Raw genomic sequence first — 20,759 nt, 5'->3', positions numbered from 1 at the left:
CTGGGAGGGAGACTTGCAGTCAGACACCCTTCCTATTTTTGACTCAGACTAAGGGCAAGCATGTCAGGGTTTGGTAGTAGTGAGTTTCCTGTTATTGAGCCAAAAGGCAGCAGCAGTGGGTGTAGTGGTCAGAGCTGGGAGCATGACTTGTCCATCATCTGACTTTGGGTTAGGAAACCTAGAAACCTCCAAGATCAAAGTATTAAAATTCAGCACAGGTTTATACTGATACAGTATCTCATTTTGAAGGGTTTGGAGCCCATGGAAAAGGCTCTGTCCCTGTTCTTACTGAAAAGTATTTTAATTTTTTTTTTTGACAAGTGGAAATTTTTGAGAAAACATCTTTACTTTTTTCTGAAGTTGTTTTTGTGGAGAGGAGAATCATTTGGAAACTGGCTCTATTTAGATCTGTGACATCTGCTTTTTTGGTATTTGTCTCATATATAAGCAAGATTATTTGTCAAGTTCATTTTAATTTGTAGCAAGCTTGATTTGGACATACAGGAGTCTTATTTTTTCATTTGGGTTTTAATTGAAAGGTTTGGAAGGCTACAAAAATGTCACCTTTTGTACTGCTGCTGTCTTGATGCAGTTATACCTGCTGTGTTAAAACATGCTTTTTAACATAAAGACAACAGGCAAATAACTAATTATAACGGAGAGAACCTCAGTTATTAAAATGAAACTTCACTCTAACTTTTTTTATCCTTATTTTAAATTTTAGTGTGACGTTATCACTGGAAGCAAAGTTGCACTTGCTGCACAGCTACATGAATGTTAAATGGATCACATTGCCTTGTGACATGCAGGTAAAGAGACAAGGAGTATTTTCTTTACTCTTTAATTATTTAAACCTCCTTTCTGCAAGGCAGCAGACGCGAAGTCATCAGCTGGCTTGCTCTCCTTCATGTGAGGTGGTCTGTGCCTGCAGAAATTGCAGCTAATACTGCTCTGAGCGGATAAACGACCTGTTTTTTTGCATGTGCACTTTTTTCCTAGAGCTTTTCATGCCTGTTTTTACTCTTCATGCAAACTTGAAATGCAGCCCTTGTACATCCCGCAGGGCAGGCTCTTGTGTAGGTGGCTGGCAGCGAAGACGACGCTGCCTGCTCCAAGACAAACACGAACTGTTGGTTTACAGCTGCCAGAAGCTGCCTTGAGACCCGTGGTTTGAGTGTAGTTTTCCTGGGACCTTTCCTTGGCAGGAAAACTCCCGTCCGCTTCTCAAATCTCTCTGGTGTTGCGTTGGCAGGTGGTGGTAGGTGCCTTGACAGCATGAAGGGTTGGTTTCCCTGCCCGCCCTTTTTAGGAGAAAACTCCCCAAAGTTGAATGCGAGCTGTTTTGGTCTGTCAGAAATTGTTGAGGCATCATCTCTGTAGCAAAGCTCGAATGGTGACATTTTGGTTGTGACCTCCTTAACTGGCCACGTGCTCTCAGATGCTTTGCTTAGAAATACCGTAACCCATCCCTATTTCAGCCTTATCGATGTACGAACCGCTGATGCGAAGGAACGGAGGATGCCGTGACCCCAGGGAAATGGGTGCCAGCCGTGCCCACTGTGCTTCTGGGTGACCAGAGGGGGAATTTTTTGGCCCCATCTTCGCCAGTAGCACCTCTTCTTCTCTAGCGTTTCCCCTAGAACCTCTAGCAAGTTATGACATTTATGGATGTGCAGGACGGCTGCTGGGGACATGTTGCATTGAGGGTGTTTGAATGTTGTCCCCTCCATTTTCCAAGCAAGCGCCTACTTCTCTGTTTCACCTTCATCTGAAAACACTTCTCCGAGGAACTTGGTGGACTTTGATACGTATGTTTTCTTTCTTCCTAGGCGCCTTTGGCCCAGCCGGAATCCCCTACAGCCTCCGCGGGCGATGACGCTCGTTCAGCTGCGGAGTCGGGAGAGTCGGACAAGGAGTCGGTCTGCAGCAGTTCAGCGAGCAATGGTGGCAGCAGGGGCTGCAAGGACAAAGAGAAACCAAAGAAAGAGCGAGAAAAGGATAAGGAAAAAGATAAAAAACGGGCAGACTCAGTTGCCAATAAGCTGGGCAGCTTTGGCAAGACTTTGGGAAGTAAGCTAAAAAAGAACATGGGTGGCTTGATGCACAGCAAAACTATCAAGGGAGGTGTAAGCAACGGGCAGGGGGATACCTTGGAGAAGAAGAAGAAAGGATCCTTGAAGTCCAGGAAAGGCAGCAAAGAGGAATCTTCCCAAGGAGACTTGTCAGCTCCTGTGGAGAAACCCTGCCCAGGTAAAGCAGCCCCTGAAAAGCCGGCGGACCCCTACAAATACAGCAACGACGTCAGGCTGAGCCTGAGCATCCTCCGGGCTGCCATGCAGGGAGAGCGCAAGTTCATCTTTGCTGGCCACCTCAAGACCAGCAACCGGCACCAGTACCAGGAGGAGATGATCCAGCGGTACCTTCTGGATGCCGAGGAACGTTTTATGGCTGAGCAGAAACAAAAGGAGGCCGAGAAGAAGGCGCTGGGGAGTGCTGCTCCTGCCAAGAAGCTGGAGCCGGAGGCGAACACCCACAAGGGTGAGGAAGCGATGCTCACCCCTGCTTACCCCCAGCCTCCCCCCGCATACACCATCCAGACCCCAGACCTGGCCATAGGCACTAAAATAACAGCTTTTCCCTCTGGATATTCAGGTGTTTTCACCTTTCCCAGACCCTCCATGCTGAACAGCATGGAAGGGTCGCACCCCCCCAGCCATCAAGACAGCAGGAGGCAGGTAGCCGGGGGGTCCTGCAGCAGCCTTCCTCCCTATGCTACCTTACCCAGACATTGTACCCAGGCACGGCCGAATCCCTACCAAACCAGCCCTTCCCACCTGGGGAGATTCTCCCCCACGGACATGGACATCCATCCCACCTACCCATCAGAGTGCGATGGCTCAACCTGCCTCCCCCCGCACAGCAACGGCTACAGGGAATACCTCGACCAGGAAAGCTCACAGAAAGGAATGCCGGCAGACAAAAATAAAAGCCGAGTTCTTTATAATGTTCAGCAGACCAAATGCAAGCAGCCAAACTGCAGTTTTTACGGACATCCAGAAACTGGGAATTTCTGCTCGTGCTGTTACAAAGAGGAGCTGAAACGCAAGGAGCGGGAGGCTCTAGTGCACAGGTTCTGAGCGCCCTGCCCTGGCGCTGATCTTGGGACCCATGAAAGATGGGGAATGCAATAATATATATATATAATTTTTTTTAACCCCCCCCACCCCCCCCCCCACTGCTCCTCTCCCTGTCTGTGGAAGGAGGGAGCGGGTATTTGGCTGGATGGGCTGAGAAATGAGATTTGGTTGGTGTGATGGAGGTGATGCAGGAGGGTGGTGGGAGGGATAGGGGGTGAGAAAAACCAGCTCCCCCCTCCCAGAGACCCTGCAAGAGGGAGGAGGATGCTTTTCAAGAGGCTTCTTCTGGCAAGGGGTGACTAGGATTAGCAGAGGGTGTGCTCAGGTTGGAGCACAGGGTGCAAGGGGGGGTTCTTCAAAACGATTCAATAAACCAGACCAAAGCTTTTGGAGAAGGCAAACAGGGAGCAGCGCCCTGCCGGGTCCTGCCAGCTGGACTCTGACAGCACTAACTGCCCAGAATTGAGCGAAAATGCCCCAGCGATTTCAGTTTGAACATCACAAACCTTTTAATTGAGATTTTTTTAACAGTTCTTATTTTATATTTCTTTTTGCTGGTACTGAGTGAAACTTAGTTGGAATTGGATGTTATTGGGTTTTGGGTTTTTTTGCAGTTGAACGTGTCCAAGCCCAGCCCCATTGGATGTCTCCGACCATGTCTTAGCAGCGGGCTTGGGGCTCTGCCCTTCCAATGGGCTCAACTCTGGTTTTAAAATGTTATTTTTAAACTCTTTTTTTTCTTGGGGTGGGAGGGAGACAGAGGGGTGGTCACAGTGCTTGAGTGGTTTTGAGGTTTTTTTCCTGCAGAAGTACTGTGCAAAACCATTCTGTTCGCGGTACGGTTGACCCGACTTAGTAAGAATTGAGACAAGAAACAAGGTCGGTGTCTCCACCCAGCAATAACCATCGGCGTGGGGAAGTAGAGAGGACAAAGAGCATCCCGCAGCACCGGGAGGTAAATCCGCAGTGGGCTGCCAGGCGTTTGCAGCCATACGTGGACACACACACCCGCGATAACTCTTTCTACTTGAGCAAGCTACTTCTGTACTACCTCTGTTCTGCTGAATCGAATTAACTCGGCTCCATTTTGCTGAGCCACGTAACTGACCTTAGGCTGAGGAATATTAAAAGATATTTTTGATAATAGGGCCATAGAGCGAAACGTTAAGAAAAAACAAACCTGTAACTAATTTACGCACTCAATGTGGTCCACTACGTTCCCTTCTCCCCCAGTCCCAGCCCCTGCGGCGTAGGATGAACTGTACGCTCCCGTTCACGTCTTGCAGGGTGGGTTTAACTTTAGCACTGCGATGTTTGCACAGATTTTTTTTTTGTAACTACAGCTCCCAAACCAGACTCGATCCTGTATAGAGTGAGGTTCAGCGTTTTACCACATGAAAATAAACATGAATTATACCGATAATTTGAAACTTTACAACATTCCCTCATTATTTTTTTTGTTTGTTTTTCAGAAGGCACCAAACTATGCAATCCCTTCCCATGCTGATCCTGCCCGCTGCCCTTCCTGGTGAGAAGGGACGAGAGGACCGGGCAGAGGAGGTGAAAGTGTACTTAACACTGGAGAATCACCTGAAGCCTTATTCTCACAAATACCCTAAGGCTTGGTTCTAACGTACAAGTTTTACCACTTTAATGTGTATCTAAAAACCCACAAATTAAGGCCTTTTCTAGAGGAGGCGGCTGTGCGGGTTCATTAAGCGTGGTCCTAATGGTTTGGGTCCAGCCATCGAAGCTGCTTGTGTGTGGATTGTAAATATCCCAGTGATGGTTTAACTCAGATTTCAGTTGTTCTCTTTGGTTTTATTAAATCACTGAGCATAGATAAGCCTTGCCCAGCTGCATGATGCGAGAGGCCGCCTTTAATATACAATTGATGTAACCGAGGGTCAGCACTGGTTCCTGGTTCTCAGAGCAAATGCCAGATAGCAAGTCTTTCCCTTAAATTGCAGTAAATCTGACGTACTTTAACCCAGGGGTGAGAATATAAAGCACTGGTTAAGCCCCGCAGGCTCTCACCCCGGTTACTCTGCAGCAGTCTCTTGGTTCACCCCAAATATTAAGCCAAAATGTTTAGAAAAACAAACAAAACCCTCACTATAAGGGGGTCACTTGATTTATATACCAGTTTCTGCCATTTATTTTTCCTGTAACCAGAACGGCAGCTTTATTTTGGTTTGGGGAGTATCCTTTGGCTACTGCTGAAAGCTATCAGAGGGGGGGGGATGCTCTGTGCCCCCCCAACCAAAGAACGTGGGCGCAGGAGGAGGGAAGGCAAAAGCTGACGCTTCACCAGCCATTCCTGTTTTTTTCTGGGGGGGGATTTGTCTCTGTTTTGGTTAACTCCATCCTGCCACAGTGCCAAGCCACCTGGCACTGATTTTCGGACCCAGTCTCTGGAGGGAGGTTCCTTCCCGGCAATGAAGCACCACCAGGAAATCTTGGCTGTTCACACAGCAGAGGTTATGGAGAGCTTTGCTTTAATTTTGTAAACGTGATGGAGTTGTGTGTAATACTGTCTTAGGGGGGAAAAAAAATGGGGAATGCCAGCAGCAGGTACGCTGTCCACGCATCCTCCTAGAAGAAGATCATCTCAAATCCCAAATTCCCAGAGATGCTGCCACACTTCCTCCTCCTGAGGGTTTTTTTTTGGGTGGGAAAGCAAGTTTTGCTTTGTGTTCTTATAAACAAAGCTTGAGTGTAGTGTGGTCTCTCTCTGAGCACTGGGTAAGCCCGGGTGGCTGCAGCAGGGTGGGGATGCCAACCTCTCCCCATCCCATGGGCACCTGGAAGGGAAATGAGAAGGAGGCTCGTGTGCCACCCCGGCACTGCGGTTAAGGAGGAAAATGGCAAAGTTGTTCCCCAAAAAGTTGTTCTCCAGGTCGGGGGGTGGGGGTGGGGTGGGGGGTTGGACAGCCTTGGCACCCACAGGGCTCCCAGCGTGGTGGGATTTTACAAGGTCTTTAGTGCCCTGCATTGTCAGGTTTTATTGCAGTTAGTAGAATCTGTAGCTTTTTTTAAAATCCAAAGCGGGGGGTGGAACCAACCAATTGAATTTAAGGCAAGGATGAAAAATCTTTGCAGAGTATTTTTGCTATGAAGGGCAGAGTTTTGGCTATTCCCCAAGCGCCCCATGAGCTGCAACCTCAGCTGGGTCGCACCGAACCGGCTGCATTTCTTCAGAACCACGAAGGATTTTTTCAGGTCATTTTTGTTTCCTTTATGGTGAAACTAATTTTTTTTCTTTTTTAAGGGACTGTTAAATGCAAATTATATTTATTGGAAGATGATATCTACCATCCGCCAGGTCCTATTCATAAACACACTAAAGCCACAGCCCATGCAGTGTTTTGGGGCCATGGGACTGGATATTTTTCCTATTTTTTTTAAAGTAGGAAGCGAGAGCAACTTGTACTCCAAAGTATCTTTCGTGGAAGAAAAAGCACCAAACCTGCCCCTGGGAGGGTTTTTCTCCCATCGGCTGCAACGTGATCCTGAGGTCTTAAAATAAGTGCACTTAATAGTGTCGTTGGAAGAAACATTGCTGCCAGCGGGCCCTGGGTGCAGTAAAGATTTTCTTTAAGGGTGGGCAAAACCTATTAATGAGCATTTTATTTTGTCAAACAAGCATTTACCTTCATATATGTTACCTGGCCCCCTCCCTGGGGAAGGCTGATGGGATGCTTTGGTTATCACTAATCCTACAAGAAGTGACCTGAATTAATTCTGCAATTGTTTATTCACAAAAGACGTTTGTTGTTTTTTTTTTTTAATTAAATATTAGGTTGTTGATTTTTTTACTCCCTGTGAGCACCGCTGTAGCCAGCACTAGATGGCGCGTCGCAATCGGGCTGTACACTGCATCCTTCGTTTATGCTACCATAGATTCACTGACAATAAACAACATTCAACTAATTAAGCCCTGGGCAGCAGCCGTGCCTCTTTCCTCTACTTCACCCCGGGGATTCAGCCCCAATGAGCTCTGAGTGCCCTGACTCTTTGTGCCCCAAATTCTCTGCCTTCATCCCCTCCCACATCAAGTTAGGTTTTTTTTCTCTGCTGTGTAGCAGAGCATCCTCTTTCCATCCTCCTTCCTGGGGCTTGGGGAAGATTTCCTTCTATTTCAGTATCAAATTCAGGCTTTCATTTAAAAAAGAAATGACCACCCTTCGCCTCCATCAGCATTTTTATCCATCCTCACTGATTTTGGAGGAACCTTTTCCCCAGCTGCATTTGAAGGCCAGCGCTCAGGGACGCTTTGAGCGATTTAATACCCAAGTAAGACTTTGCCCAGCATAAAGATAAAATCCATCTGCTTGCTGGCATGAGATGTTTTGGATGCTGAAGCTTTAAATGGGTTCCGAAAGAGGAAAAAGTCACTCTGATGATGTTCGTCAAGAGCTACAGCCCTATCGGTCCAGCCCTGGGCCTGCGAGTGGGGAAGGGCAGCTACGTCCTCGCCCCACGCCGCTGCGTTTGGGGCATTTGGGGGCTGGTTGGAAACCTGTATGGCGGGGAGATGGGAGCAGTTTCCCACGGGATTTCTTTGCATTGGAATTTTCTATTCCACCTCCCAGTGTTATTCCTTCCTCCTAGCATCAGTGAGTGGCTGCACCATGCCCAGTGCCACGTCGGTGCAGGCTTGCCTGTGCCAGCGAATTTTCCTCCAGCCCTTGGGGTGGCCCGGGCTGACCCCAAGCTGGCGTGGACGCTGCCCTCACCTTGGAGAGCAGTCCTGGGTTAAAGCCCTGCAGGAAATTCCTCTTAGCTGCCAGGTGCCGGAGCCAAAGACTTGGCCGAGCTCCCCCAGGATGCTCCACCGGGTGATTTTCCTGCAGGAAGAAAACTGGGGTGCCTGAGCTTTGCAGCCACCAAAGCTGGACCCGCCCCCAAAACCTGGGGGCAAATATGCCAAAAATAAGATTTTTAGCTGGAGTGTGTGCTCCAACGGTGCTGGGTTTTTCTCTTGAGCCTGGTTTATGCCAGGGTTCATCCTGCCTTGTGCTGGCACCGGTGCCTCGGCCGCCCTGGTCCTGCCCCAGCAGGAGGAGCTGAGCCGAGGGGATTTGAGTTTTGGGCTCCCCAGGGGTTTTTTGGCAGTGAGGAGGTGGCAAAGGTGGCCCCAGGGCCGCCATCCACCTGCTGCTGGCAGTGGGGTCAGGGCCCCAGGGCCCTGGGCCGCCTCGACGAGGTTGGTGCTGGCGGGAGCCAGGCCGACTTGGCACGGGTACCGGCAGCGTGCTGGTTTTTCCGGGGTTGGGAGGCGAAGGCCGTGCTTTGGCGATGAGTCACGGAGCAGCTCGTTCTTCCCCGGCAGAGCCGTGTCCGGAGGAGAGGCCGTGGGGCTGTGCGGGGCCCCCGTGTCAGCCAGCAGAAAGGCGAGGGGATGGGCTGGGGTTTTGGGGGTACGCCCGCACTGCATGACCCTTGGCTGGCCAAGCATCTACCGGGTGTCTGGAGTTATGTGCACCCCCTCCAGCGCCATCCAGCCCTTACGGGGTCCCTACAGCTATAGGTCCCCCTCCAACACCAACCGTTCCTTATGGGGGCCTGCGGCTGGATGCCCCCGTCCCAGCACCGCCCATCCCTTACGGGGTCCCTGGAGCTATAGGTCCCCATCCAGCAATGCCCATCCTTTATGGGGTGCCTGATGCCGCGCACCCCCCATCCGGCAACGGAGCTCCTGCCCGTGCCCCCGGGCTCTCCCCGCTAACCGGGGGGCGTGTGTGTGAGACGGGGGGAGGGGGGCTGCCGCCGGGGCGGAGGGCAGGCAGGGTGCGGGCAGTGCGGCCATCCTGCCTGCTGCCGCTCCGCCCCGCCGGGCCCGGGGTGGGGGGGCCGGGATGCCGGGCCCGGGGGCCGGCCCGGGCGGGGCGGGGCGGGCGGTGTTGCTCGGGGCTCCAGGGTTTCTCCGTTCCGGCTCCTGCCGCCGCCGCCGCCGGTCCGGGCCCGCCCGGTCAAAGTCCCTCCGCCATGAGCGGGGCACCGGGCGGCCGCCGGCCGGCCTTCCCCGGCCTCCCAGGTAGGGCAGGTGCCGGGATGCTCCGGGGCCGCCCCGGGGGAGGGTAGGGGAGGGTTTGAGGGTGGGTCGGGGCGCTCCTGGGACCCCCCCCGGACCCGGCGCCCGGTGCCCCGCAGGGGAGCTGGTGCTGGAGGAGGCGGCGGGCGCCCGGCAACGCTGCCGAGAGGGAGACGGCTCCGTCCCCGGGACGCTGCTCTGCACCAACCGGCGCGTCGCCTTCCTGCCCGCCCAGGTGGGACCGGGACCGGGACCAGGACCAGGACCCGGGAACGGGAACAGGGAACCGGGACTGGCCGCGGGGCCCCGGCCCGCCGCATTCCCCCCCCCCCCCCCCCCCCCCCCCCCCCCCGGCCCCAGCCCCAGCCCGGCTGCATCCTAATCCCACTGCGGCTGCATCCCGGCCCCGGCCCAGCCCCATCCTGACCCCATCCCATACTCATCCCGACCCCATTCCAGCCAAGCCCCATCCCGACCCCATCCTATCCCAGCTCCATCCTGACCCCGTCCCAGCTCCAGCCCCATCCCGGCTGCATCCTAATCCCATTGCAGCTGCATCCTGGCCCCATCCTGGCCCCAGCCCAGCCCCATCGCTGCTCCAGCCCCATCCCGGTGACATCCCAGCCCCATCCCAGCCTCACTCTTGCTCATCGGCTGCAGACTGCCTGCATTCACCCGGGGAACTCCTCACTGCAGGACGCCGTGGGGGACAAGGGGCAGCCATGGGGCCCAGCGCCAGCCGGGCAAAGGCAGCGGGGTCCCAGATCCAGCCCCACTGCCTTTCCCAGGGCTGGGGGGGGACACACACTGGGGGCAGCTTCCAGCTCTCCGCCCGTCTCCCACAGGCTCCCGGCTCCCGTGCCTTCCTCCACAGCGAGTACGACGTGGCGCTGCCCTGCATCCGCAAGCTGGTGGCAGGTAAAAGTGACAACCCCGAGCCCCCGTGTGATGAGTTGGGCAGGTCTCAGCCAGCGCTGACGGCCACCCCCTCAACGCCTGCCGCAGCCAGCAGCTTCACCAAACCCAAGGTGCTGACGGCCGCCTCCACCCTCAAGTTCATCCCGGAGGAGTTGGCCGTTTTCTGCCGGGATTTCCGCCTGCTCCGCTTCCACTTCCAGGAGAACGGGTTGGCTCTGCAGGCATTTCGGGTGAGCTGGGGGGCCTGGCAGTTACGGGGGACACAGGGAGGGTTTGTACCTAGTTCTGGGGTGCTCCATGGCTTTGGAGGGGGGAGCTCATGCCCGGTGCTGGCTCCTCTCTGCAGGTCGCCAATGCCATCGCCCAAGCGCGGGAGGCAGCTGCATGGCTGGGGGATGCTGGCGAGGGGCACGATGGCTGGTGCTGCCCAGCTGAAGCCCCTTTGGAGGATGAGGATGAGGATGAGGAGGAAGGCTCGGCTGCCACGCTGCTCTTTGAGAGCCTGCGTGACTGGGAGAAGGAGCTGAAGCGCCTGGGTGCCGTGGGCTGGAGGGTGAGCGCCGTCAACGAGCGCTTCGACATGGCCCCCAGGTATGGCCCATGGGCCCCCCAGCACCCCATACTGGGGGGGAAGGGGGGGGGGGGAGCACAGCATGAACCACCGCGACCCAGAGGGGAGCAGGGAGGGTGGTGTAGGGACGGGGGAGAAAAGCCTCCCCTCTGTTTGGGAAAACACCCCGTAAGCCACTCGAAATGGCACCCTGGGATTTGGGGGGTACTGGGGAGGGGGCACCTGCCCCATGCCCCCCCCCCCCCCCCGCCCACAGCCTCCCCCAGTACCTGTGGGTGCCCAGCGGGCTCCTGGACCACGACCTCAAGCGGACCTTCGCCCACTTTGAGGAGCACCGGGTGCCTGTGAGTGCCCTGGGAGAGTGCTGGGGGGGAGGCAAGGGGATAGGGGATGGGGGGGTGATGTGTGGGGGGGTGTCACCCTGTCTTGCCCGCAGCGCCTGTGCTGGCACCACCCAGGCGGCGGAGACCTGCTGAGAGCTGCCGGCTTCCACGCAGCCTCTGAGCCAGGCAGTGAGGATGTGAGGTGAGTCCTCCTGGGGCTCCCGGGGGGGGGGGGTGGGGGGGGTGTGTGTGTATCCGGGGGTGTTTCCCCAACGCAGCCCCACCTGGGGGTCCCTCTGCCCCCCACCCAGGTGCCTGGAGGCTCTGCTGCTGGGGGGCCGTGGGCCTTGTGTGCTGGCCGACACTGCTGAGCTGCCCACCCTCACCGACATCCAGGTCGCCCACCTCAAGCTGCGGGCGCTCTGCCTGCCAGGTGAGCAGGGACTAGGATGGGGGGAGGGATCCAGTGGGGGACCCCCCAGTCCCACCCCGAGGGTCCTTCTCCGCTGACCCTCCCCATCCTTTGCCCATGTGAGCCAGGTGCAGCAGCGGAAGAGAAGTGGCTCTCAGCCTTGGAGGGGACACGCTGGCTGGACCATGTCCGGTGAGTGGGCGGTGCTGGGAGGGGGGCTTTTTTTGGGGTGTGGGGTGGTGGAGGAAAACCTCACCCTAAAACTACCCCTGTTATGGGGGGGTGGGTCCCCACCATGGCCCGCCTCTGTGATGGGGGTGTTGCAGCAGGTGTATGGTCATCCCCCCACCATCATCGTGAGCATCCCAGGGTGGGCTGCAGACCCCCAGACAGGTGACTGTGGCATTTTGGGGTGCCCTGACCCCGCTCCCACCTTTTGCCCCCAGCACCTGCTTGAGAAAAGCTGTTGAGGTGGCATCGCTGCTGGCGGGGAGACGCTGCTCTGTCCTCCTGCAAGGTAGCACCAGGAGGGGAAAAGCAGGAGGGTACGTTTTGGGGGGGAGGGGCCGTGACACACTGGGGACACCCCCTCAATGCCTCATCCCCCCTCCCAGAGCCATCAGACCGGGACCTAAACTGCCTGCTGGCCTCGCTGGTGCAGCTCCTGGGGGACCCCCACACCCGCACCCTGCCCGGCTTCCAGAGCCTGGTGCAGCGGGAATGGGTGGCAGCTGGACACCCCTTTCCCCACCGACTGGGGCTCCTCCGTCACGACAGCCCCCGGGAGGAGGTAAGAACCTACCCTGTGCCGCCACTACCCCGTCCCTGTCCTCGGTGGGTGACAGGCACACGTGTCGTCCCACCCCAGGCTCCCGTTTTCCTGCTGTTCCTGGACTGCACGTGGCAGCTAGTGCGGCAGTTCCCAGCGGCTTTTGGCTTTACCGAGGCCTATCTCCTCGCCCTCCATGACAGCAGCTTTGCCCCTTACTTCAGCACCTTCCTCTTCAGCTGCCAGCGGCAGCGGGGACGAGGCAGCCCGGTGAGCTTGGAGGGGGGGGCACACGCTCCTGGGTCCCTTGCCAGCAAGCGGGGTTTAGGGACGGATTTGGGGACAGAGGTGAATCCTCTCCCATCCCGCCTGGCTGCATCCAGCTGCGCCATGCCTCAGTTTCCCCATCCATATCCCCAGTTGGGGATTGACACCCCCCCAAAAGCTCCTGTTTCATCTCTTCTCCTCCCAGCAGCACCAGCCTCGTAGCCAGACCTACACGCCGGTGAATGGTTGGCGGGACCCCCAGCCAGGTGTGCTGCAGGCAGGCAGGACAGGTAGCCCTGCCTGCAGGCTGCCCACTGTCTGGGACTGGGGGCTACGCTACAGCCGGCACCAGCGGGCCCAATTCAGGAACCCGGTGGGTGCTGCTGGCACTGTAGGACCTCCCGACGCTGCAGACCCCCAGACCCCGAGCAGGGTGAGTCGGGGCTTGGCTTTGGCAGGGGGGCTGCACTGCTGGGAAGGGAGCCAGGCGTCCAGGTTGTGTTGTATGAGACCCACCTGCCTGCTCACCTGTTCAGTTTGGGGTGTTCTGCATGTTAAATCCCTTCCTGGTGCTGTGTGCCCCCCAAAAATCGTGCCCCATCCCTAACTGTGGGGTTTTCCCCTCCCGCTGGCTTGTCACCCCCTTTTTCCCTAATTCCTATTTTTCCCCTCACCATTTCCCAGCCCACTGATGCCTGGCCAGGGCTGGGGGCCGGCAACATCTTCGTGCTGACCAAGGGGACGTTGTCACCCCAACCCTTTCCCTGGAGGAGCGGCCGTCCCCCCCCACGCCTGTCCCGTTGGGCCCCCTCCCTAGAGAGCCCTGGCGAGTGGGGGGGCAGCCCGGGGGGTAGCCGGCCCCCTGCTGCCCCCCCGGGGCTGCTGCTGCCCTGCGCTGCAGGACCTTCTGTCCGGCTCTGGCAGCGCTGCTACCTGCGGGGTCTGCCTGAGGCACAGGTAACACCGGCACCGGGACTTGGGGTCTCCCTGATGGGGTCTGTCTGGTGAAGTCAGGGGGAACTGAGGCACGGTGGGGCTGCACTGTAGTGGGGGTCCCAGGTGGGCCCAAACCCGAGGGGTTCCCGGTTCAGCGGGGATTTCTTTTTCCCTGGCTGTGTCCTGCAGCTGGGGGCGTGGGTTGAGGCTGGTGTGGGTGGTCTGTGCGTGGCTGTCCTGACCCCGTGTCTATCCATGCCATCTTGTGTCCATCCATCCTGACCCATGTCCATCCATCCTGACCCCATATCCATCCATCCATCCCAACCCCATGTCTGTCCATCCTGACCCCATATCCATCCATCCATCCATCCATCCCAACCCCATGTCTGTCCATCCTGACCCCATGTCCATTCATCCTGACCTGTGTCCATCCATCCAACTCCGTATCCATCTATCCCACCCTGTGTCCATCCATTCTGACCCCATGCCCGTCCATCCCACCCCTGATCATGTCCCCCCCGACCCTGTATACATCACCCCTGGCCGGATACCACCTCTCCCTGCAGCGTGGGCGCTTCGCCCCATCTCCGGCCGGCCTGGCCGAGGAGCTGACGTTGCTGCAGGACCGGCTCAGCGCCTGGCAGCCAGCGGGACCCTGCACCGAGGCCGCTGGCAGCCCCCTCGCACCCTCCCGGTGAGGGTCCCAGGGGTGGGATCCTCCCCCTCTGTGGGGATACACAGCTGCTGGGACAGCCCTGTCCCTCTGCAGGGCTCTGGGGTGTCCCACCCCCCAGGGCTCCCTCCAGCCGCACAGATTTGGGGGACACCCACCCCCAAAAACTGCCCTGCGCCTTCTGCTGTTGCCTTTGAGCGGTTCCCTGCTGCTGCGCTCCTGCTCCTCACCAGGGCGCAGGGCTTTTTGGGGCTGGATCCTGCGGTGCCACTCAGCTGCTGGTGCCTGGGCTGGAGGAGGCAGAGCAGGGGGGTCCCCAAAGGTGCCCCCGACTCTCGCCGTGTCTGGCAGTTTCTTCGGTTTTCATTAAATTCTTGCTACCTCCACAGAAGCTTTGAGGAGCTCAGGGCTGGGATGGTCCCATCCAGCCCAGATGAGCAGGATCAGACCCCACTGCTGGGCATTACGGGGGGGGTTTAATCCCACTGATGGTGCGGGAGCCCCCAGTGCTTTGCAGGGACCCCGGCCCTCGGCTCTGGGGCTGTAACGCGGGTCCCCGAGGACGATGGGGACGGCTGGATCCTGGCTCCCGCAGCGCCCTGGGCCCACCACAGGGCTCGGCTGTGGCTGTGGTGAGGCCGACATCCGCACTCCCATCTCTGCCGCCGTGGGATGGCATGAGGCACCCGCTCCGGTGCCCTGAAATGCCTCGGGATGGAGGGGGGACGGGAATGGGGATGAGGTGGGAGATCGGGGAGCCACGGGCGGCGCCCCCAGTCCTCCTCCCGGGGGGGCTGGCGGAGGCAGGTGGGATCCTCGCCCTGCTGGGGGCTGTTGGCCAGCTCCTTTTCCACGAGGTCTGTATTTCGGAGACCATTAAAGTGCAGTTTTGCAGGTGACGCCACGTGGCCCTGAGGGGGGAACTGGGCAGGGGGCGCGGGATGGGGCACGTCCGGCACGTGAGGCTGAGGTGGGGGTCTGCGGACATGGGGCCCCCCCCCCGGCACTGGCATTCCCCTGGTACTGGGATCTCCCAGCACTGGGATCCTTACCTGGCACTGGGATTCCTCCACACTGGGATCTCCTGGCACCTGGACCTCCCAGCACTGGGATTCTCTCGGCACTGGGATTTCCCCGGCACTGGGGTCCCTCCACACTGGGATCCGCTAGCACTCGGGTCCCCAGGCACTGAGGACCCCTACCGCTGGGGCAGTACTCCCGGCCGTGAGGGTGATGTCGTCGCCTGTCACGGGGGCCTATCGCGACAGAAGGGGGGGGGGGGGCAGGGCCGGCCCGGTCACCCCGCCCGCCCACACTCAAGATGCCCGCCGCGCCTTCCCGGCGCTCATCCGTGACACTACTTCCGGTTCATCCCCGCCTCGTCGGTTGCGAGGGGGTGGGACTGGCGCCTGCGGCCGACGTCACGGCGCGCGGCGGCGTTGTGTGACGGCGGCGCCGCGCGAGCGGGAGCGGGCGGCGGGCCAAGATGGCGGCGGGGCCCATCTCCGAGCGGAACCAGGGTGATCGGCGGGACCGGGCCGGGCCGGGGCCTGCCGCGGGGGGCGGGGAGGGGCTGCGGGGCGGACTGGGGACGTGGGGGGACGTGAGGGGCCGGGGGGGGGGCCGGGCTCCCAGGGGACGTGGTGGAGCTGGGGAGGGGGTGGTGTCCCGGGCTCCCTGGAGATGTTTAGGGGTTTGGGGGGTGGCATGGGCTCCCTGGGGATGGGGGGTGCTTTTCGGGGATGACGACCGGGATCTCTGGGGACGCGCGGGGGGGGGCAGGGGTCCCCGGGGACGTGGTGGAGCTCGGGGGGGGGGGGGGCGGTCCTGGGCTCCCTGGAGATGTTTAGGGGTTTGGGGGGTGGCATGGGCTCCCTCGGGGCGTGGCGGGGGGGCAGGGGTCCCTGGGGTCATATTGGAGCTGGGCAGAGGGAGTGGGTCCCAGACTCCCTGCAGATGGTTTGGGTTGGGGGCCTGGCCTCCCTAGGAACATGGGGGGGTCCTTGGGGACCTCCGTGGGTGGACCCTGGGGACATGGGGTGCCTTCTGGGGGGGTCAGAGTGACCTGGAGATGTTTGAGCGGGGAACATGGGCTCCCTGGAGACATGGGGTGCTATGGGGGGGGGAGGGGGAGGGGCAGGGTGAGCTGGAGGCTAAGGGGGCTGTGGAGAGCACCTGGGCTCCTGAGAGATGGTGGGGGGGTGTCAGCTGGGGGGTTCCGGCCTTACTGGGCACAAGGGGGGGCAGTAGGCTTCCTGGGCACACAGGAGCTGGAATGGAGGGGTTCTGGTCTTCCTAGAGAAAAGTGGGGGGGAGGGTTTGGGGGCCTCCCTGGTTGAAGGCATAATTATGGGGGATCTGGTTAAAAGTTTAAGGGGGATCTATTCCTCGGGCCTGAGCAATTTCAGCATCAAGCCCTGAAGTTCTCACACAGCCGAGACATCCAGCTTCCTGGGCTCACGGGTCTAAATCGGCTTTTCTTTTCCACTCTGCTCAAGATGCAACGGTGTATGTTGGGGGGTTGGACGAGAAGGTCAGCGAGCCGCTGCTGTGGGAGCTCTTTCTCCAAGCGGGACCGGTTGTCAATACCCACATGCCCAAGGATCGAGTTACAGGCCAGCACCAAGGTGAGATATTTATCGTTCTCTCTCAAAAGCTGCCCGTTGAATAAAATACTTCAGCTGGGGACAGCCAGAGAGAGATTACTGCGGGAAGAGAGGTGAGGGATGGATGATCCCTAGGGGAAATCATCTTCCTTCCCGTGAGGGGAGCCTGGGTCGCTCTGGTTTTAAATCAGGTGGTGTCGGATGAGCTGTGGGAGGCCATGGGTCTGCCCTCTCCTAAAGCTCTATTTGGGGACTCGTTGCAGGCTATGGGTTTGTGGAGTTCCTCAGCGAGGAGGATGCGGATTATGCCATTAAGATCATGAACATGATCAAATTGTACGGGAAGCCAATCCGAGTGAACAAAGCCTCAGCCCACAACAAAAACCTGGACGTGGGGGCCAACATCTTCATTGGCAACCTGGACCCCGAAATCGATGAGAAGCTGTTGTATGACACCTTCAGCGCCTTTGGGGTCATCCTGCAGACACCCAAGATCATGCGAGACCCCGACACGGGCAACTCAAAGGGTTACGCCTTCATCAACTTTGCCAGCTTTGATGCCTCAGATGCTGCCATCGAGGCCATGAATGGACAGTACCTCTGCAACAGGCCCATCACCGTTTCCTACGCCTTCAAAAAAGATTCCAAAGGCGAGCGGCATGGCTCAGCCGCCGAGCGTCTCCTGGCAGCCCAGAACCCTCTCTCGCAGGCGGATCGGCCTCATCAGCTGTTTGCCGATGCTCCTCCTCCTCCGTCTGTCCCTACCCCTGTTGTTACCACCCTGGGACCTGGTGTCACTCCTCCAGGTGGGTGAATCGTGGCAGTGCCCGTCTCTGTGCCGCATTGGTTGACGGGAGGCTGTTGTGCCCGTCCACCACCGGTCCCGGGGGTGGCTGCATTCTGCTGTGCCTCATGTGGAGGCGCTCCTTGTCACGTGGGGAGGCTCAGGGCAGCAGTGCCACATAGCGTGTGCAGTTTGGTGACAGTTGGCGCAAAACCCTCAGTGGAGCTGTAGGATCATGAGCAGGCAGGACCTTAGGATGTCCTCTTCCCTCCCCGTGGCAGCTCAGCCTGCGGTGTCCCAGAGGTGAAAAGATCCTGCTTCTGTCTGCTGTTTTATTATGGTTCCTGTGGCTCTGTGTGCTTTCCCCTCCTTCCTGATTGCCTGGGAGTTGTGTTTGGGGTTTTTTTAATGCTTTTGGTTTGTTTGCCTTTTATACTTAACCAAATTCTCGCTGTCTCTCTTCCCAGGCCTCCCACCCCCAGGATCATTCCCCCCGCCGGTGCCGCCCCCCGGAGCTATGCCTCCCGGCATGCCTCCTGCCATGCCGCCCCCACCTATGCCACCTGGTGCGGGTGCCCCTGGTCCCCCCTCCGGGGCTGCACCTGCTGGGGGACACCCACCTCACCCGCACCCCTTCCCTCCAGGTGGGATGCACCATCCAGGTAAGCAGCCATTGGGTATTGAGCTCAGGAAACGTAGCTTGTCTTCTCCTTTGGGGGGCTGGGCTTGGGTAAATCGCCCCCTCCTTTGTCTTCCCTGACGTTCCCCTTCTGTAAAACGGGGAGAAAACTGTTGCCATCCTCTGTAGAGGACTGAACGCAGCAGCTTTCCCCAGGGTGTTGCTCTCTGCAGCACAGGGCAGCCTGTTGAAGAACAGGGAGGGTCTGCGTAGGAACAAGTACATCACGTCAGCAGAGCTGCGCCCAGTCTCTGGGTTTCTCTCCTGGATGTTCTAAAATGTGTTAAAAAATAGCCTGGAGCAGGGCCCAGTGGGATTGATGAAGCACTTTGGTGATTTAGGAAGTGGTGCCCTTCTGGGAGGCATCCAGTTGGGTCAAGACAGTAGTTTCCTTGAGGTGTGAAGGTGTGGGACACGGGAAGGCAGGGTCCACCATGGCGCAAGCTTTTAAGGTCTCGGGTGCTGTTCTGGCTGGGAGTATGTTAATGAGACTCCAAGTCTTTGTCATTTTTCTCTAGTGTAAACTAATACGTTAAGTGTGAACCTTCTTAGCACAGTCTGCAGCTCTGCCAGGCAGGAGCTAATTCAAGACATGAGAACAAGATGTTTCTTTGATTTCCTTCCATTTTTAGCCCTGTAGTACTGGGGAATGAGCAGCATATATATCTAGGCTCTGGTTTCAAATACAAAAATTAAGTGAAATTTGCAATTTAATTTTTTTGGTTTTGTTTTTGTTTAATCCTGCTTGCTCTAAAATGATCCCTGCACTGAGACGCTCTCCCACGCTGGCTGATTAGGGTGCTTTGTGTGATCTTGGCTCTGGCCGTGTGAGTGACCAGATGGCTGCTGCTTGTCCCCGATTACAAGCTGGCTTTTCAGGCGTTAGAGTAGCCAATTACATACAGCAAAGGAAAGCCTGACTGAGCGCTTCTGCACCGCGTACCCTGTGAAGCCACGCTGGGCTTTTGAGTTTCTGATGAGGAAAAAAGAATCTCTGTGTGTTTGGGTTTTTTAAAGGGATAAAATAAAAGAATAATAGAAAAAAGTAGATTTGGAAGGACCCAGGCCACTCCTGCTCAGAGCAGGGCAAGCTTCAAAGTCAGGTTGCTCAGGGAGCTTGTCCAAAATCTCCAAGGGTGATGATTTCTCTCCAAGCCCCTGTCCCAGGGCTGCACCATGCTTGCTGTCACATCTTTCTCACCCTTGCCCTTTACATCCAAGCAGCATTTCCTATGCTGCAGCCTGTTCCTGTTGCCTCTTGTCAGAGAACTTTGCACTTTCTCCTCATTAACCTCCCTTTTGGTAGCAGAAACCCTTTTGCAGACCTTGCTTCTGTACCTGAGGTAAATGTACTGCTGGAATTAGTGCCCCTCTGGGCTGTGGGGGCCCGGAGCCACTGTGCCAAGCGGCTGCCCTTGTTGCGAACGTCCCTCGACTCGTTATTCCCTCAGGAATGCCTCCTATGCAAGTGCACCATGGGCCACCTGGGATGGGCCAGCATCACCCAGGACCACCGGGCTCCGGAGGCCAGCCTCCCCCTCGGCCCCCACCTGGCATGCCACACCCTGGACCCCCACCCATGGGTATGCCACCCCGAGGACCTCATTTCGGGTCGCCCATGGGTAAGTGGGTGCCTGCAAGAGGCGGTATGTGTTCTTTTCTATCGATCGTACACACTCCGTTGAGTTTAGCACTTGCTTCGGCCCTGCCGCCCTCCCTCGTTCCTAGCTTAACGGGGACGGGGAGGAGGTGATATTGTGGCCTCCCTGCGGAGAGATGTCTTGGAGCAAGACCTGGCAGCTGCAGGCTGCTAAACCAGGGTCTCCTGGGGCTTTCCTCGTGTTCGTCGTGACGTGGGGCTCTGCGATTTCTGATGATTTCCCCCTGCCATCTCTCACGTCAGGATATCGACTGGGCTTTGCCAGCAGGGAGGGATCCTGAGACCTGTCGTGTCCACGAGCTGTGGTGGGGTCCTAGGAGAGACTCATTTCTCCAGGACCTGCTGGTAGCGGGGGAGGAATGAGGGAGAGTGTTGGCCCAAACCATGGGCACCCGCTAGAGCTGGCACCCAAGGGTGGGGGATTGTTGCTGCTTCTCTCCGCAGAGGTTGTTAACATCTGTGCTCTGTCCCCGCAGGTCACCCAGGCCCCATGCCGCACCACGGGATGCGCGGCCCTCCTCCACTGATGCCTCCTCACGGGTACAATGGTCCCCCTCGCCCCCCACCGTATGGCTATCAGAGAGTTCCCCTGCCTCCCCGGCCTGCACAGAGGCCCCCTGGGGTGCCGCCTCGTGGCCCCTTGAGGGGCCCCCTGCCCTAAACACGGTAGTGGCAAAACCTCTTCCCTGCTGGGGATCCTTCTCTCTCTGCCCTCAGACTTTCCTTTCCCCTTGGACTAACGTACCTGCATCCAAGAGTGGTGGTTGGGTCCAGCTCTGTCGCAGCTACCCCCTCTATCTTTCCCTCTCCCCATCTTTTTCCCCATTTCTTTTTATAGTGTTTATTTTGGTTACTTTTCCCCTCCTCTTTCCATTTACCTTGGCCTTGAAGATTTTTCAAGGTACTTTTAACAGGATTTGTTTTTCTATGTAAAGCAGTGATTGCCTGTTTACAAATAAAGTCTTTTAAGAACCAGGAGTTGTC

General features: G+C 57.5%; 3 protein-coding genes across 17 annotated transcripts in view; all 3 read left to right on the top strand.

The window, feature by feature from the left end:
* Positions 1–7,074, top strand: part of OTUD7B (OTU deubiquitinase 7B) — a 38,267-nt gene extending 31,193 nt beyond the window's left edge. For 8 of the 9 annotated variants that reach the window (XM_049805589.1, XM_049805586.1, XM_049805591.1 and 5 more), the window contains 2 exons: positions 725–809; positions 1,830–7,074. In XM_049805589.1, coding sequence (XP_049661546.1) covers positions 725–809; positions 1,830–3,137 — 1,393 coding nt within the window. In that variant the 3' untranslated portion in view covers positions 3,138–7,074. The remainder of the gene's footprint in view (positions 1–724; positions 810–1,829) is intronic. The other variant, XR_007506702.1, reaches the window with a different exon arrangement.
* Positions 7,075–8,983: 1,909 nt separating this feature from the next.
* On the top strand, positions 8,984–15,092 carry MTMR11 (myotubularin related protein 11). 6 transcript variants are annotated; one of them, XM_049805599.1, is made up of 15 exons: positions 9,081–9,177; positions 9,294–9,409; positions 10,020–10,092; positions 10,180–10,322; positions 10,439–10,683; positions 10,920–11,007; positions 11,100–11,188; positions 11,298–11,419; positions 11,527–11,590; positions 11,845–11,915; positions 12,013–12,188; positions 12,267–12,437; positions 12,643–12,867; positions 13,119–13,391; positions 13,940–15,092. In XM_049805599.1, the coding sequence occupies exons 1-15, from the start codon at positions 9,129–9,131 to the stop codon at positions 14,069–14,071; spliced, it is 2,037 nt and encodes a 678-aa protein (XP_049661556.1). In that variant the 5' UTR covers positions 9,081–9,128; the 3' UTR covers positions 14,072–15,092. The 6 variants fall into 6 exon arrangements, with proteins under 6 accessions (XP_049661555.1, XP_049661556.1, XP_049661554.1 ...); XM_049805597.1 differs by having other exon boundaries at positions 12,013–12,437; positions 12,640–12,867; XM_049805596.1 differs by having other exon boundaries at positions 10,020–10,322; positions 12,640–12,867.
* Positions 15,093–15,441: 349 nt separating this feature from the next.
* Positions 15,442–20,750, top strand: SF3B4 (splicing factor 3b subunit 4). Of its 2 annotated transcripts, none has more exons than XM_049805611.1 (6): positions 15,442–15,566; positions 16,545–16,673; positions 16,916–17,458; positions 17,904–18,098; positions 19,567–19,761; positions 20,252–20,750. In XM_049805611.1, the coding sequence occupies exons 1-6, from the start codon at positions 15,533–15,535 to the stop codon at positions 20,434–20,436; spliced, it is 1,281 nt and encodes a 426-aa protein (XP_049661568.1). In that variant the 5' UTR covers positions 15,442–15,532; the 3' UTR covers positions 20,437–20,750. The 2 variants fall into 2 exon arrangements, with proteins under 2 accessions (XP_049661568.1, XP_049661569.1); XM_049805612.1 differs by having other exon boundaries at positions 15,444–15,566; positions 19,567–19,737.
* Positions 20,751–20,759: the final 9 nt, after the last annotated feature.

This window comes from Accipiter gentilis, chromosome 7 (genome assembly GCF_929443795.1).
Source record: "Accipiter gentilis chromosome 7, bAccGen1.1, whole genome shotgun sequence".
Classification (NCBI taxonomy): domain Eukaryota; kingdom Metazoa; phylum Chordata; class Aves; order Accipitriformes; family Accipitridae; genus Astur; species Astur gentilis.
This window is presented reverse-complemented; position numbering and strand designations above follow the sequence as displayed.